Source organism: Dicentrarchus labrax, unplaced genomic scaffold (assembly GCF_905237075.1).
Source record: "Dicentrarchus labrax unplaced genomic scaffold, dlabrax2021, whole genome shotgun sequence".
Lineage (NCBI taxonomy): Eukaryota > Metazoa > Chordata > Actinopteri > Moronidae > Dicentrarchus > Dicentrarchus labrax.
In genome coordinates this window covers 18,044,215-18,059,993 of record NW_026136723.1, presented here as the reverse complement: position 1 = coordinate 18,059,993, position 15,779 = coordinate 18,044,215, and the positions used below count along the sequence as shown (strand labels likewise).

Sequence of the window (15,779 nt, the reverse complement as noted above, 5' to 3'; positions counted from 1 at the left end):
TTGTGCTCATGCGTGTGGTGCACTTTAAGTGATGTGACAATTAAAAATGAATTCCGTACCAGGATAAATTGGACAGACAAATCCATGTGTTCACATGTATTTACAGCAGTGTGCTATTTATACAGGTTATCTGACTACTTTTAATTCATGTGTTGTCACCACGTGGAATCTTCATACCTCATGGGAAGGTTCCATCATTTTTAAGTATTACCATGGATTGAGAGATATGTGTCATTCACTGATTTATTAAATGTTTCAGAATGTTAACCAGAGAGTAAACACATTTGTATTTACCACATATAGGTGCCAAGGTAAGACATATGAGATCTATACTGTTCAGTCAGCTGTACAACAGTATGTGAAGATTGTTTAAGGGTGTTGTGGGTATAAACTATATATTATTTACATATGTTTGCACAATGTCGAGATTTAGGTTTTGAAACTTAAATCTCCTGAGGCGATGCTTGTTTTGAACAGACAGACATGTTGTGAATAAGATATTAGAAGTGTGTTGCATTTCATCCCAGAGGAGCACTTTAACCTCATGAATAATTCAAACACACACTAACTCACAGATACTCACAAATGCACACTACCCACCAACAGACATGCATAGATCCACATGCTCACCCAGGGCATATGTGCACACACACACACACACACACACACACATACACGAGTTCCTGCATTGATCTCTGAGTATTTAAAACTGTTTGAAATTGACCTTTCCTGGAAGAGGGTGGAGTTATTGGTGTAGTGAGCATTTGCTGGTGAAAAAAGAGGTATAGAATTAGCAGAAGTGAATGTATAGAAATACAGATATAGGAATTTTACTTGTGTTCGATCCTTCGGCAATGTCATGCATGCAAGATTCATGTGAGTAACCACGTTAAATTAGAATTGAATTCATGGTCAAAAACTGAGAAGGTGAAGAGTGGGAGGAAAAACAAAACCTTGAAAGATGATAGAAAAAGGGAAAACAAGGTGCTTCAGGCAGCAGTAGGAAGAACGTTTCCAGCACTTTGTTCTCTCTCCTTCTATTAAACATTCAAGAGAGACAGAATGAGACAAAACCACAAGCAAAAAGCAGTTCAAAATACTCAGGTACTGTTTGGGTATTGCCAGACACACACATGCACAGCAATTTCACCCACATAATCTTTGGGTTTTTCATTATTCTTGCTCCTTTCAGTTTATTGTAACATTATTGTTGCTCTTCAAACCAAAATATGTGTTAGACTCTGTTTGGCTACCATAATACATTTACTAAATTATATCATTATCCCCAAACCCAAGACCTAATGGAAAACTAGCTTCTGAAATGTGCTCAGTTTGGGCAATTTCTTTTAGTTCTTCTCTATCCTTGAAAGACATTTTCCTCATCTTTCAATCCTCCTTCCCCACCTCCCTCACACACATCATAACACACAAAAATCTTTCCCTTTTTTCTTGTAATATAATCTAAAATTCTTGTCTTTAAATCATTCTATCCATTGATCTCTTGTTTCCCATCCCTGTGTCTGTCTACATTACAATTTTGTCTATCTGTATCTCTCTGCCTCCTGTCTTTGGTGTTGTTCTGTACTCATATTTCTTTATCTCTCTCCTTATCTCACCATTGTTCTCGCTAATCCTTTCAATTGCTGTCTTGATCCATCTCGATCCAGTATTCATCCATCTTCCCTCCCATTTCTTTATTTCCATCTCTTTCTCTCTCCATGCTTCTGTTCTGTCTTCTAATTGGTTTTCTTTCCTTCCAGCCAGTCAGTTCTTCATTAAATCATCTGTCATCATCTTGGTTTGCTCTGTCATCTGTCTTTCCCTCAGCTGACATCTCTCTCTCTCTCTCTCTCTCTCTCTCTCAATCTTTCGCTTTCTCAGACTCTCTATCTGGCTCTCTCACTCACCCTCTCACTCTCTCTCTCGCATCTTTATCAGTAGTCATCAGAATTTTATGACAGCCAGATGATAGATACCACATCTCAGATTTTAACTTAATGCAACTGTATAGATGAGTCTGTCCTGAAAAAGCTGTATAGTTGCTGCTGTTAATGGTCTTGAGTGATGGGGATAAATGGGAACATTGTTACAATCTTACTTAATCTATGTACCCATTCATTATGTGTACATCTCGTTTTCAAAATTACTTCATTGACGTCATTGCAATAGTTTAAAAAAAGTTTTTAAAAAACCAAACTCACATACTGTAGCAACAGCAGCATATAATTATATTTAATCTTCAATTTACAAAGTGGACATCAGAAAAAACCTAGACGCCATTTGATGTGAGTTACTGTTATTTTAACTCTTTCTCGCTGGTCAAGTGAAATAAGATTTATTCATGAAGCTCTTCAGAAGGAGGTTTGTAATATTAAGTTGAAAATGCAACAAAAAAACATAAATACACATGAAAGCAGAGACGGAGTAATCACAGGCACATCACTTTGTTTTCCTGTCGCTTTTATTCTGTTACTTTCTATTTTCACCAATGAAACACTAATTGAATGAGAGTCTCAAAGTCATCATTGATGCTGCACTTCCCCCCTCCTCTCTGTGGTCCTTGTCTTACCTTTCTATCTCAGTTTCTCTTTATCCCTTCTGATCAGTTGTTGTCCCTTCTCCTCCTGTTTCTCCTCTGTTTTATGTACCACACAGAAATGTCTCTTTCTAGCATGGCAGGCTTTTGAACATTTTAACCATAATTGAACATCTATAATACATTTTCTGTGAGCCAACTCTTACCTATATATTTCCTCATATGCTGATTTGTTCATGTAGTGGTCATAGAGACATTTGGCAGATATCATACTGATTGAGTCTCTCACATGTTCCTGGATATAAATAGTCTACAGTCTATATAAATAGTCTATAAATCTTGAATTTCACTGCTGACAACATATTAGAAAAAGTACCTTGACCACCAATGAGGTAGTATTGTTCCTTATCAATCTACGGCATGCATCAGCAAGAGGTTAATAGACTTTAGACAGTTAAATGCATTCTTGTGTACCAATGTTGATAATTAGACTGATGCTGAAATATAAGTTCAGTTTGATTGTAGTTGGTTTTGAAATCTCTCTTTCTATATTGATTTTCCATGTACAATTACTAATTATTTAAAGCCCAGAGGTCTAGATGTAAATGTATACACATTGTGCTGTCTTGTGGCATAACTTGTTACTTCCAGTATGGATTTGCATTTACATGCCCAAGTATTGATTATGGAAAGCAAAAAATAAGTTCATCTATAGACATTGAGAGGGAGCGGTGTGGTTTGATGGTGGTTTGCACATGTGATAAACTTGCTGACTTTTTCTTACAGATATTGATCAGGTTCTTGCTGTCTATAAATTGATTAAAGGGTCAACTAGATATAGACTAGCATACTGATTGGACTTTATCATTGTGGTTGATCTGTGTCAGAACATATTGCGGTTGCCTTATCAAGTCTGTACAGACTATAGATGGCCTGTCACAAATTATTTGGAAGTGGCCATTTTAAGTTGTGTCTCATAAGCATTTTTGAGCCACATCACTTGAGACGTGTGGCATTTTGCTATCAAATTCTTTGTGACAGTACCTTATTACTGCGACTATACTTGGTGACAGTAATCTAATAATTCTCTTTTTAGAAAGACACATCACTTTTCAAAGTGTGGCATCTTTATTTCATTTTTATCATTTTATGTCTCTCTTCTTGTACATGTCCTCTCTAATACAACAATTATCTTACATGCCTTTCTTATTCAGACACAATGAAAGTTAAAGGTACACTGAGGATTTGTTCTTGTAAGCAAACACAGTTTCCATTTGCATTTGGTGTTTCTCACAATAGCTTTGTGTATATCCTTGGGGTTTTAAATACATGTTGATCACATTTTTCCCTCACACAACAAAGACAATATTTTAATACTTTGAACTTTATTTTGATATATATATATATATATATATATATATATATATATATATATATATATACAGGGAAAACAGCTTGCATGAAGTGAAGCTCTGCTTCAGTTCAGGCAGAGCACTAATGTCAGGCTCACATCAGATGTCCGCCTCATGGGATTTGATCTTTTGTATTATTGTCTTGCTGAGCTCAAATGTTAATGTATGGTTTAAACAAACTTTGAGTCTGTACCATTATGTGTGGGGAGGATTAGATGGTCATGCCCTTGATGTGTCTCTGACTGAAGTGCATTATCACCCTCTGCAGGAACATTTATCAGATCACCTGCACGTTCACCCAGGCAAAGGTGCGTCCTTGTGCACAAATGACTCTGGATACTTTCCTTTGCTGTCTCCAATCCATAATAATCCATACTTGAAACAAGCACCAGTTGCCTCAGTAAAATCAATAAATCTTTTTGAGAATCTTTTTAGATTTTGAGAAAGAACACAATTTTTTTTTTTCATGTTAAGCAAGTGTAGCAGACATTCGGATTCTGAAACTGTTAATCAGTATTTCAAGATTTTTGTATGGATCATATACAGTCTGCCATTTTATTAGGTAGAACTAGCTAAAACAAATGCAGTCAGCAGTGCTGCAATAAATCCTACCCTCATGAAGATTTTTGTTGCAACTGTTTTGGAGAAGTGTTGATTCAACTGTATGGTCATGTTGGAGGCTGCTGTTTGTGCTGCTGCAGGTGTTTCTATTATGTTTTACACCACATTTAAATTGGTGACGTTAGACTAAACAGAAGCAGAACAGAAACGCTTCTCTAGTTTTATTTAGGTGTACCTAATAAACTGAGTGTATCAATATTGTCCCTATATGCGTGTTTTCTGTGTTTAAAACGTGCTCTCAGGCTGCACAGGTGAGGGAAGGATCGAGGGTTGAAAAAAGGGTGGTAGAGGACAAGTGAGTCTGGCTGTAGAGAAGAGAGACAAGAGTGGAATGTATTTCGTCAGGGCTGTGATGCGTTAAACTCTCAGTATGCAGCTATTTGTTTAAGATGTCAGGGATGACATTTAACACTCACCGACACCCAGGGTCTCTCTCTCACTCCGTCTCTCCCACACACGAATGAAAGCGCATTCAAATAAGCAGACACCTACACAAAAACCTGGGACAGACACAGGTGAACACACACACACACACTGTCAAACATGCGCATAAGCAGACACGCAGTCAGACACACCCACTCACAGAGAATAAAGAGAGGGTGAATGGATGAGAGGTAATACTTATAAATCACAACTTTAGGAGTTTGTCGTTACGGCTGATAATTTAGAAACTCTGTTTAATGACCAAATGAGAAAACGGGGACGCCTGAGTCATCCATCTCAATACTGCTTCAGAGTCAGACAGCGAGAGAGACAGTCCTTCTTCTCTATTCACCTCCATTTTTTGTTTACTCTCAACTTGCTACACTTTTGTCTATCCCTTTTCCCTTCCCCTTTGGTTTGTCGTTTAGTTTAACATGGCTTACCTCCTTCTGTGACCTTCACCTAACTGAACGTTTTACTGTAATTCTTACATTCTATCTGTTGGGGCAAGACAGTGGTTCAGTGGAGAGGGCTAACCAGTCTACAGCCACAGGATCTGTACTGCTGAAGTGTCCCTGAGTAAAATGCTGAATACCTATTAGCTCCTGGGACACTGTAGTGTAGTCAATACTGTCGTCTGACAAGGCAAGTGAACAGGAGGGTAAACAGAGAATCGCCTTAACATTATTATCTAGTTGCTGTTCTGCAATAGACAAGATAATTATATTTGATATTGTCACCCTCTGATATAAGTTAGGTGGAGGTCAAATAGTATCAATAATAGGTAAATAAATTGCTCAGTATGAGAATTTTATTTTACTATATGTTTTTACCAGAAACCAAAATATGATTCAGTTAGACAGGGCCATAAGGCTACTTTAAGAATAATAATCATGATAGCGATCCATCTATCAATCAATGCCTTCTCTCTCTCTCCTTATGTCTCCTTCTGGTGATCTACCATTAAATCACTCTTCTGCCCTAATTGGTCTAAATGTTAGGCTGTTAGTTGACTGGCAGACAGCATCTGTTCTTTGATTTGTGGACAGATGGTGGGAGGAGCTGAAGGTCAGCATGGTTACTAGTTGTGGGTGGGTGTGCGTGTGTGTGTGTGTGTGTGTGTGTGTGTGTCTGTGTGCACCCTAAACACTATGACTGCTGTCTAAAATGTAATGCTGGCAACTAGAGGACAGCAACCAATATGTTTCTAACAAGGTTTAAAAGAGTGATGGAAAAATATGACGGCAATATACTAGGGAAAGAAAGAATAATGGGAACGCCACATAAAAAAAGACTGAATTTGAAGTTGCAAGGGCAGCTACACAGATGAGTCATACAAAGTTGAATGTGGGTATTTGTCTGCTTTAAATGTGATCTGACAGTCATCATTTTTATCCTGAAACTTTTATATGCTTTTCAAAGGAAAATGTGGCAGCAAAGCTCCAAAGACACAAAACAGTAGACACCTTAGGGGGCCTCCTACATCCGCGGACAGTGGTCACAAGTTGAAGTTCACCGACCTAGACGTTGAAAATCTAAACAGGATAGATATAAGCCTCACAAAACCACAACTTTACAAGTAACCACAGAATTTAATCTGTATCTCAGTAACCATCCAAAAAAATCCTTCCTGACCTTCACAAAGCTGGTATTCACGATAGGGCTGCAATGACACAATAGCACATTCTAGGTGTGAAGAGATTAACACCTGTACATGTGAAAATGTAATGTTATATATCATAATTTATTCCACATCCAGATGGGTTTACATTTGGCAAAAAGGATGCTTTTAGCCCACATTTCTGCTGCATGGTCGAATAGCAGCCAAGGAATATGAGGCTGTTTTACAAAACCAGATGGTGCAGACGCTGTTTCTCTTGATGCATCATTTTCCACACACACCACTAAATTAAACTCAAAGATAATTTCCTGAACGACTAGATTAAGTCAGACAATTTCCCTGGAAGTTCTTAAAGTAGATTTTGCTTTCATTTGCACTTCAGTGAACTGTAGGCTACTCTTGAAGAATACTCCAATATACCGTTACACCCAGTACAGGACTGAAGCATCATCAAAGGCAAATGGTGGACCTACTTCTTGCGTAAGTAAAGGAAAAGAAATGAAAGCATATAGAGCAAATAAGCATGCAAATTAAAACAGATTAATACGAACCATTACTACTACTACTACTTCATGGCACTTCTCTCAAGCAATGAAGATGTTGAAAAGGAGATCGAGTGTTGAGCTACAAACATATTTTTTACGTTCAAGTGACAAAGCCCTCTTGTAGCCATAGAAATTCTGACTCTGCTACAGTGTGAAATTGTTATCAGGTCAGGGTGGTTTATTGGGTCAACAAAACCTTGGACCACTGTTGACATCCCATTTCCTAAAGTTAGTCAATGTTGGTTTCTTCTTAGCATGACCCAAATCTTAAATCTTAAAAGTGTTGTTATTTTAACCTTAAATCATTTCAATGATCTAATGAAATTAAATCTATTTATCATTATACAACACAAAGTTGTACAACAGAATTCAAGTTTGCAGTCCCTTCGTGATAAACACATATAAAAATATTAATTAGAAAATGAAATTTATATTAGAATAACATTTGAAATAAATAATATATAAAAAAAACACTACATTATTTATATACATTTACAGCAGCTGCAAATGCTGCATTTTTTGAATTTACATCTGGGGTAATGTCAACAACAGCAACAACATAGTGTTGAAATCTTTAATTAAAAAGTTGGACATTTAAGAAAGTGTCCATCCACCCTGTCTGTGTTTGAGCACCAAGCATCATTGATGTAAACACTGAGTCCGCCTCCTCTCGTCCTGTCATATCACAAATTATTGTAATTAGGGATTTCTAACCATTTTGGAAGGCACTAACAAATGATGTTATCCTGCCGATAGGGGCGACAGATCAGAAAATGCTTATATGTGTCAGTCAGTGAAATAAGATTAATGATTGTATGAGTCACATCACATCTGTGCTTTTCCACTCTTTTTCTTTGGATTGCTTGTACGGACATAGTTGCTGGACTCCATCCAAAAGCAAAGTTGGATTCTGTTCACAATGCCATGACTAGTTTTGCATATCTGATGCATCTCTCTGTAGGATTCAATTCTTATGCATCCAGAACTGTTACTTAATGCATCCTGGCATGACTGGATGCTGAAAGTGACATTGAGACCACAACTGTGTTTTCAGGCTGCACGGCACACAGTGCAGCTGCAGAGGAATCTTGATGAGTGTCCGGTAACTTCTCAGACCAGGAGGAAATATATATAAAAAATAAATGCTGTATCATTCGTGTGCACATGTTAAACAGTATTTCTTCTGTCTACTCGGTCATTCATGGCAGGTAAACTGAGGTATTAAAGGTATGGGGGGAGTGATGAGGGAGGAAGAAGGGTAGCTATATATATTCAACTTTACAGCATATGGGGGGCAAGAGGTTGATGGATGGGTGGGTGGATGTAGATAAGAGAGCAGAAGGGATGGATGGATACTGCCTGAAGACAGAGGAGAGGAGAGGATGATGTAGATGGCCCATAATCCTTAGAGGCTGACAGCACACTGGGTCTTCTGTGATTGAAGTCTGTGTGTGTGTACGTGTGTGTGTACGAATCTGATAGTGATAGTGATCTGCCTATCAAAGTGATGCAGGAAAGGAATGGAGTTATGGGACAGAAGGAAAGGAAGAGGGGGAAGAAACGGTGAGTGGAAAAAAGAGAGGGAAGAAAGAGATGAGGCCAGAAAAGCCATTAAACAGAAAATCAATCAGCAGAAAGAGAGAGAGAGAGAGAGAGAGAGAGACAGAGAGAGAGAGAGAGAGCGCAAGAGATGGAGAGTGAAATGCAGAGAGAGTAAGATCTTAAAGAAAGACACAGTGAGACAGAGAAGGATAAAGAGGGAATCCTCAGATGACTGCGATATTGATGACAGCACAGTGGGGAAAAGGGGATGAACGGATGGGAGAGAGGCAGACAGGATAAGGAGGCTAAGAAGGAGTGATCAAAGCACCCCAGGCCATGAGAGAGGAGTAAGGGAGGGTGAGATGGGGAGAGTGAGCAAGGGGGGGTTGATGAGGCAGGACAGTCGGAGGGTGAGAGGCAACAATGAAGGAGGAGGAGAAGGAGATGAGTGAAGAGTAGAAGACGAGATGTGTTTTACTGTAAAAATAATCTTGATGATTATTTGTATTATTTTTGTATTTTGGTAGCTGAATGGTTGCGCTTACCACATGGCTGCATGGTCACCAGTTCAATTCCAGCTGGTGCCCCAAAATAAAATGTAAAAAATAAATAAAAATCATAATCTTGCTGCAGAAATGGGAGGAGGAGGGGTGTAACAACAACAACTAGAGGGGAAGAGCGAGGGATGGAAAGGCAAAAAAAAGGTGGCAACACTAGCTCACTGATGTGATAAGAAATGAAGACAACATGACAAAACACTACCTCTCTCTTTCCCTCTCTCTCCTCTCACTCCTCTCACACACACATACAGAGTCGCACTCAAACTAACACATATAGCTCCCTCCTCCACACACGCTTTGCCCCCTTCTGTGGGTCGGTCTGCTGGGGCACGAGCATGAGTTCAGCCTCACCAGGTTGCCGTCCAAAATAAATGCAGAGAACAGAACATAGCGGAACAGTGCAGCCAGATAACAAAGCCCTCACTTATTTATAAATTTACTCAAGTTGGCCTCCATTATGAATTTTTTGCCCCTTATGCTCATTTTATCTTTTTGTTTTCTACATATTTCACATGTAATATCATAATAGATAAAGATAAAGCAATATTTGGGGATGTTATGCATCTGTTTTCAAAAAACCTGGTATGAAAGTCTTTGAGTGGGGTCAAGGTTGTTCACCAAATATCAGTCCCTTCACTGTCAGTCATCTTGTTATGATTTTACAATCAATCATATTCATTATATGCCTCATTTTCAAACATACTCCATTCATGCATTGGATGTGGTTGCTGTGACCTCAGTGCTCCTTAGATTTCAGTCACAGATTATTTTAAATGCTTATTGGATTTAAAGATTTCTTCTATAAGCTGATCAGACTAGAGCGTAATGAAATTCCATTCTTCGATTCCGTTCAGACGGTGTAGTATTCCAAAATGAGACGATAATTTATTCAATACACCGTGCTTAAAAGCAAGCAACAGCATGTTCGGATTATTACAGAAAAATAACAATATGAAAGATAGTTCACTGTGACCTGCTTTAATAATAATAGTGACATATTAATTTCATTTTATATTGCGGCTGTAATAAAGAGAAGTGGTGGGCCCAGAAAATGATGTTAGGCAGATACAGTAATATTTAACACTGTCACACAGATGTGCCATCATGATTGATTGGGTAGGAGTGAGCGGTGTCCAAAATTAGCAGGTGCAACATGAAAAGCTGACTGGTGATGACATGAATCATGTCGGATGCACGCACATTTAACATAAGTTAATCAGTGTCGGCTATAGGTATGTGGACTTCCCCCTCCTTCCCCTTGTGAACACGCAGAAAATGTCACTTTATAGAACAGCTGTTACTGAAGCGGTCTCTGCACAGGCCTGCCGTTACTAAATGACACACAACAGAATTTTTGAGGATCCTAATTGCATCATGTGTCATCTGAAATTATCACCTGGACTCCTTAAACGGCTTTCAGATTTCCCCCAGATCTAGTTTTGTATTCAAGTCAGCTTGTTTTGAAAGCAATGGTACATATTTCTTCTATGCTATAGGTCAAAGTAATGGATTTTGAGCGACAACAAGTCAGAGCACATCATGGCAGAGGGCTCTTAATACTACAACATCATAATGCATAATGTCAAATTCACCAAAGGTCCATTGCACATAAGAGCGTTGCTCACTTGTTTAGTCGTATTTTTTTGATTTTATAAGTTAATTTCCTCTCCTTTAATAAGAGCCACACATCAGTGCACCTTGAGGCCTTTCCACCTGTCTGTCAAGTGTCACTGGCACATCAATAAGCTGGAGGCCTGGAAAAAGTGTGTTTGAGTGTGTGTGTGTGTGTGCGCGCGTGTGGGTGCATGTCCACCAGTGCTTGCGGACGTCCTGTTGTCATGATAAACCTGTGACAGCTGTCATCCTGCAAGCAGCACTCTCTCCCACAGTGCAGACACTCACTCTTACACTCACTCTCACACACACACACACACACACACACACACACACACACACACACACACACGCACTCACAGACTACTGCATCATTGCTCTCCTGCAAATGTGATGGGGTCCCAGCAGGTCTTGGTTCAGGGTGTTGGGTCATTTACACAAATCTCCTCAAGTGTCTGCTGTGGAATGAATGTCTTTCTGGATAAATGAATGGTCTGTCTGTCAGTGCTTGCCTGCCTGCCTGCCTGCCTGCCTGCCTGCCTGCCTGCCTGCCTGCCTGCCTGTCTGTCTGAAGCTGTTTGAATGAATGAATTGTTAATGAATAAATAATGCATTTCTGTACTTCATTTTCAATACATCAGCTCCTGTAGTTTGGGACAATGCACATATTGTCACCAGCTTGTGTCAACGCATTTTGACACAAGTATCATTCCTAATATGACAAAATATGATTGAAAAGCATGTATTCTTCCTAATTCCACACTCTGATCTATTGAAAAAGTCTATCTTAAAATTCATTTTGAACCACTTATTTTGTTCCATCCTGTTTCTCGTTTCCTATCTGATACAGTTTGTACCAACCCTCTATTTCAATCCACTTTTTTATATTTTTTGTTTCACTCTAGTTCTGTTTTTCTTTTTGTTCCTCTCTATTTATGTTCCCCTGTTATCCTCTGTGTATTTCCTGTCTCTACTCAGTACACTCTGTTCCGTCCGATTTCTAATATATTTTCCTAATGTTTCTATTCATTTTTATTGGTTATCGTCTGTTGCTCAGTGTTAGTCTTGGACCACAGTTATTCTCTTTACCCATCCTGTGGGTGGAGTCTGGCTTGGTCCCTACTTTATCTCTGTCATCTGTACATGCATCCCCCCAAGGCAGAACCGCCTGGATGAGCCCAAAGGATGTGCATGTATACCTGACAGCGCCTGTCTACACTCTTACAAAGGATGTGTCTTTTTCAGCTTATCAGTGAGTGCAGTTTAAGGACAACACACATCTGGTGTTTCTCTGTCTTCTCTAAATGCTGATGATATCAACATGTGATGTGTTGTAGCGTAATATAAATCATGTGTCATCCCAAATTGCACTCACTGGTGTGTAGGAAAAGACATGTCTGCTGTAAGAGTGTGTTACGTACAGTATTGCCTCTTTTATGTATAACTATAAATTATACAGGTATAATTTATACAATTTTTTACAGTTGGACGCTCTCAGAAAAAAAGGTTCAACATTGTATCTTTCATCACTGGGGCAATGGATTTGTGGCTGGGCTCAATTTGCTTTTGATAAATACTTTCAAAATGTAAATGCTGTATAGATTGGGTATAAATTTCACCTTTTCTCACAGTATTTTGAAAAAGAGCCATACAGCCAATGTCCCAGTGACACAACAAGGTCCAATGTAGTATGTTTTTTCTCCGTGAGTGTATCTGTATAAATTATATGTGTATAATTTATGCCGTGTGCACAGCGCAATCCATGTGTCTTTATCTGTTATACAATAATCAGTACTACTATCAATTATGAATAATCACACAGATGTGATCAAAAATTAAAAAGAAAATTAGGCAAATCTATCATCACATCTGGTCTATATGTTTTGAAACTAATTGAGTATTAATTGCTAGATTGATACAAAACCAGACAATTGGGAAACAGTCGAAACTAAAGTTCCTTGGTGGCGATTGGAGGAGACGAGAGCGGAGCTCTGTTATTGGAGAAGGGGAAACTTACCTTGTTATTGGAGGAGAGGACAGCAGCACTGAGTGTGACAGGAACTGCAGCCTGACCCCTAAACCCCATCCCTGATTCTAACTGGCTTAAAGAAAATAGCATAATTCTCTAAAATCTGCTGGCTTAATGTCAGACAACTTATAGTCCACATAAATAAGGACTGTTTGTATATCACCTTGTATATGCTATTTTTCAAATCTACTTCATATATGAAGTGTAATGTAAGAGCTCCATATTTTCACAATATGGTTTGCTAACATGACTTGACAGTTTATGTGTTATGAGAAAGTCATCCATTTCTAACATTCAAGCCACTAAATAACATTAGGAGTTCAGGGCAAAGAGTGTACCTGTAATATACTAAAATTAAGATAACTAAGAAAAATCACCTCATAGAGGGAGAGAGGTGGGGAGTTGAGCTGGCTGACCTGTAATCTACTTGAGTGGTATAGAAATAATGCTAGGTTTAATGAGAATTAAATCTTAATTTGGTAAATAAACTGAATTGATATATTTGTTAATTGATCCACCCTATCTTATATAGCTGTGAAAATCTAAAATAATTGATCCAAAAAGCAAGAAATTTAATTTAAAAAAAGTCCGCCCCTCGGTCCCTCCTCCTCTCCCTAACCCAGGTTTTCTATTTGTCACTCTGATTTGATTGACAGCTGAGGACACATGTGGGGGCACTGTGAGGGGCGGCAGTGGGGTGGTGACCAGTCCCGGTTACCCCGGCAACTATGGTAACCAGGCCGACTGTACTTGGATCCTTTTGGCCGAACCTGGAGACACCATCTCTGTCATCTTTACAGACTTCCAGACAGAGGAGAAATATGACTACCTGGAAGTGGAGGGATCTGAACCACCAACCCTTTGGTGAGTCACTTTATCAATTAATTTACTCATTCATTCGTATGTGAGTGTGTCGCAGTTGTTGTCTGTGTATTTGTGTCAGTTTCAGTATTTTATGTTTTAGTGCAATCTCTGAAATGCAGTGCAGGGATGAGTCAGTGGTTCAGTGTTAAATTGCAGAAGGGTGCAGGATGTATTTCCAGGCGTAACAGGCATACAATTAGATGGATGGTGAAAATGAAAAATATGCATATGTCATACAACAAAATGAATGGGTGGATATTAAGGTTTAGACTGGGTTGTCTGATTATTAAAAATGCCTAGTGTGAATATCCATTATGGCACAAATGCAACTACAGGTTAAAGTTGACTTGGCCAATCAAATGTAGAGCATCATAGAGCCGACTGTCTGCAGCAGAAAACAATGTGGCGAGCAGCATAATAGAGGTACAACAGAACCCCACTGTACTTGGGGTGGCTGTGACACATGTAACAGTAGTCCTAATCCATACTTTGAAAACAAGGAAAGGACTCAGTTGACATTTCTGACCTGGCATTTCTGCAAAGGTGGTAGAGTCACATAAAGGTTGAGTTTATGGAACAATTTAACCACACTTGGAGTACAGTAATAAAAAAGTTAGAACAGGTCATAAAAAGAAGTTAGAACTCAAGTAAGAACAGGTAATAAAATTAAAATGTTATTACAGATATAAAGTACAGTTTTTATCTCTTGTTCTTGGAGTATAACAATTTTTCCATGGCAAAAATAAATAAATAAAATATTAAAGTATTATGTGTGAGTAGGCATGTGTTCATGTGAAGTCTTTCTGCACGGGCCTTGTATTTTACAGATGAATTAACTGAGTGCTAGTAACATCCATGTTTTTTCTATTTTCTCATGTGTTTTCAGATGGGTCACTCATAACAATATTTTATTGCTCTGGCTGCTTATTGATTGTTGGCAAATTAGGGTATTGATGATCCATTGCTGTTGCTGTAACCAATTTGAATCTAATCATGGTCAGGGATATTAGTGTGTGTGCACGGGTTATTGATTTGGAAGTAGTAATGGCCAGGAAACTGCTTTTAGGTAAGTGCTAGTGTGTCTATACATGTGCACACCATTTGTGCTCATTTAATGTGTGTGTACATGTGTGAATATGTGAGTGTGTGTACTTGCAGTCATGGTCCAGTGTGTAATATTTATAAGGATCTTTTGGCAGAAATGGAATATAATATACATAGGTGTGTATAATAGACATTAGTGTATAGTCAGGGAGTTTCTCCTTTGCACTTTGAAGGGGAGGGTGAAGCAAGGGAGTTGCAATCTGCAACTACACCACTAGTTGCTACTAAATCTGACACATTGGACCTTTAAAAGAGGCACAGGATACTGGAGAAACAGCAGTTGAATACTGCCACTGAACAACTTTTCCCTCATATCTCTTGTTGATAACTGACTGTGCTCTGCTGGTGACATTTCATCACATACACTCAGTCACATTTTCTCTTAGTGGCTGCATGGAACTTATTCCCAGCATGCCACAGTAAACCAAAGGTTAAGTCTTTATTTTCTTGTTTGTCAGAAATGCCATATTTAATAATAATTTGAAAAAATGGCCTGATGGCGTTATTATTCTACACTTTACATGATCTAGACATACATCAAATAAAGGCAAAACACTATTAATCATCAAAGACAGACCGATAAGAAGAAAAACAAAAAAAGAAAAGCTAACTTTTAGTTTGGATTTATTTGATTTAACAACATTTTTTATTTGACCTTTAATACTTTGTGGATTTTGAAATGTCTTTATTGAGAGTCCTGGCCAAAATGGCTGTACATTTGTTAATATTGTACAAGCAGACATGTAAAAAGGGACCAACAATCACCAGTGATATGTTTTGTCTTAAGACACACTTATCCGGGCGCCCGGATAGCTCAGTGGGTGGAGCTGGCGACCCACGTGCCGAGGCTGAGTCCTTGCTGCAGCGGCCCAGGGTTCGAATCTGACCTGCGGCCCTTTGCTGCGTGT

At 38.7% G+C, this 15,779-nt stretch overlaps 1 protein-coding gene across 5 annotated transcripts in view; it reads left to right on the top strand.

Annotated features, from left to right (window-relative positions):
- The window catches only part of csmd3b (CUB and Sushi multiple domains 3b), a 346,262-nt gene that overhangs the window by 171,763 nt on the left and 158,720 nt on the right, over positions 1-15,779 (top strand). For 4 of the 5 annotated variants that reach the window (XM_051389945.1, XM_051389942.1, XM_051389944.1 and 1 more), the window contains exon 6: positions 13,560-13,767. In XM_051389945.1, the coding sequence (XP_051245905.1) occupies positions 13,560-13,767 (208 nt within the window). The remainder of the gene's footprint in view (positions 1-13,559; positions 13,768-15,779) is intronic. The other variant, XM_051389946.1, reaches the window with a different exon arrangement.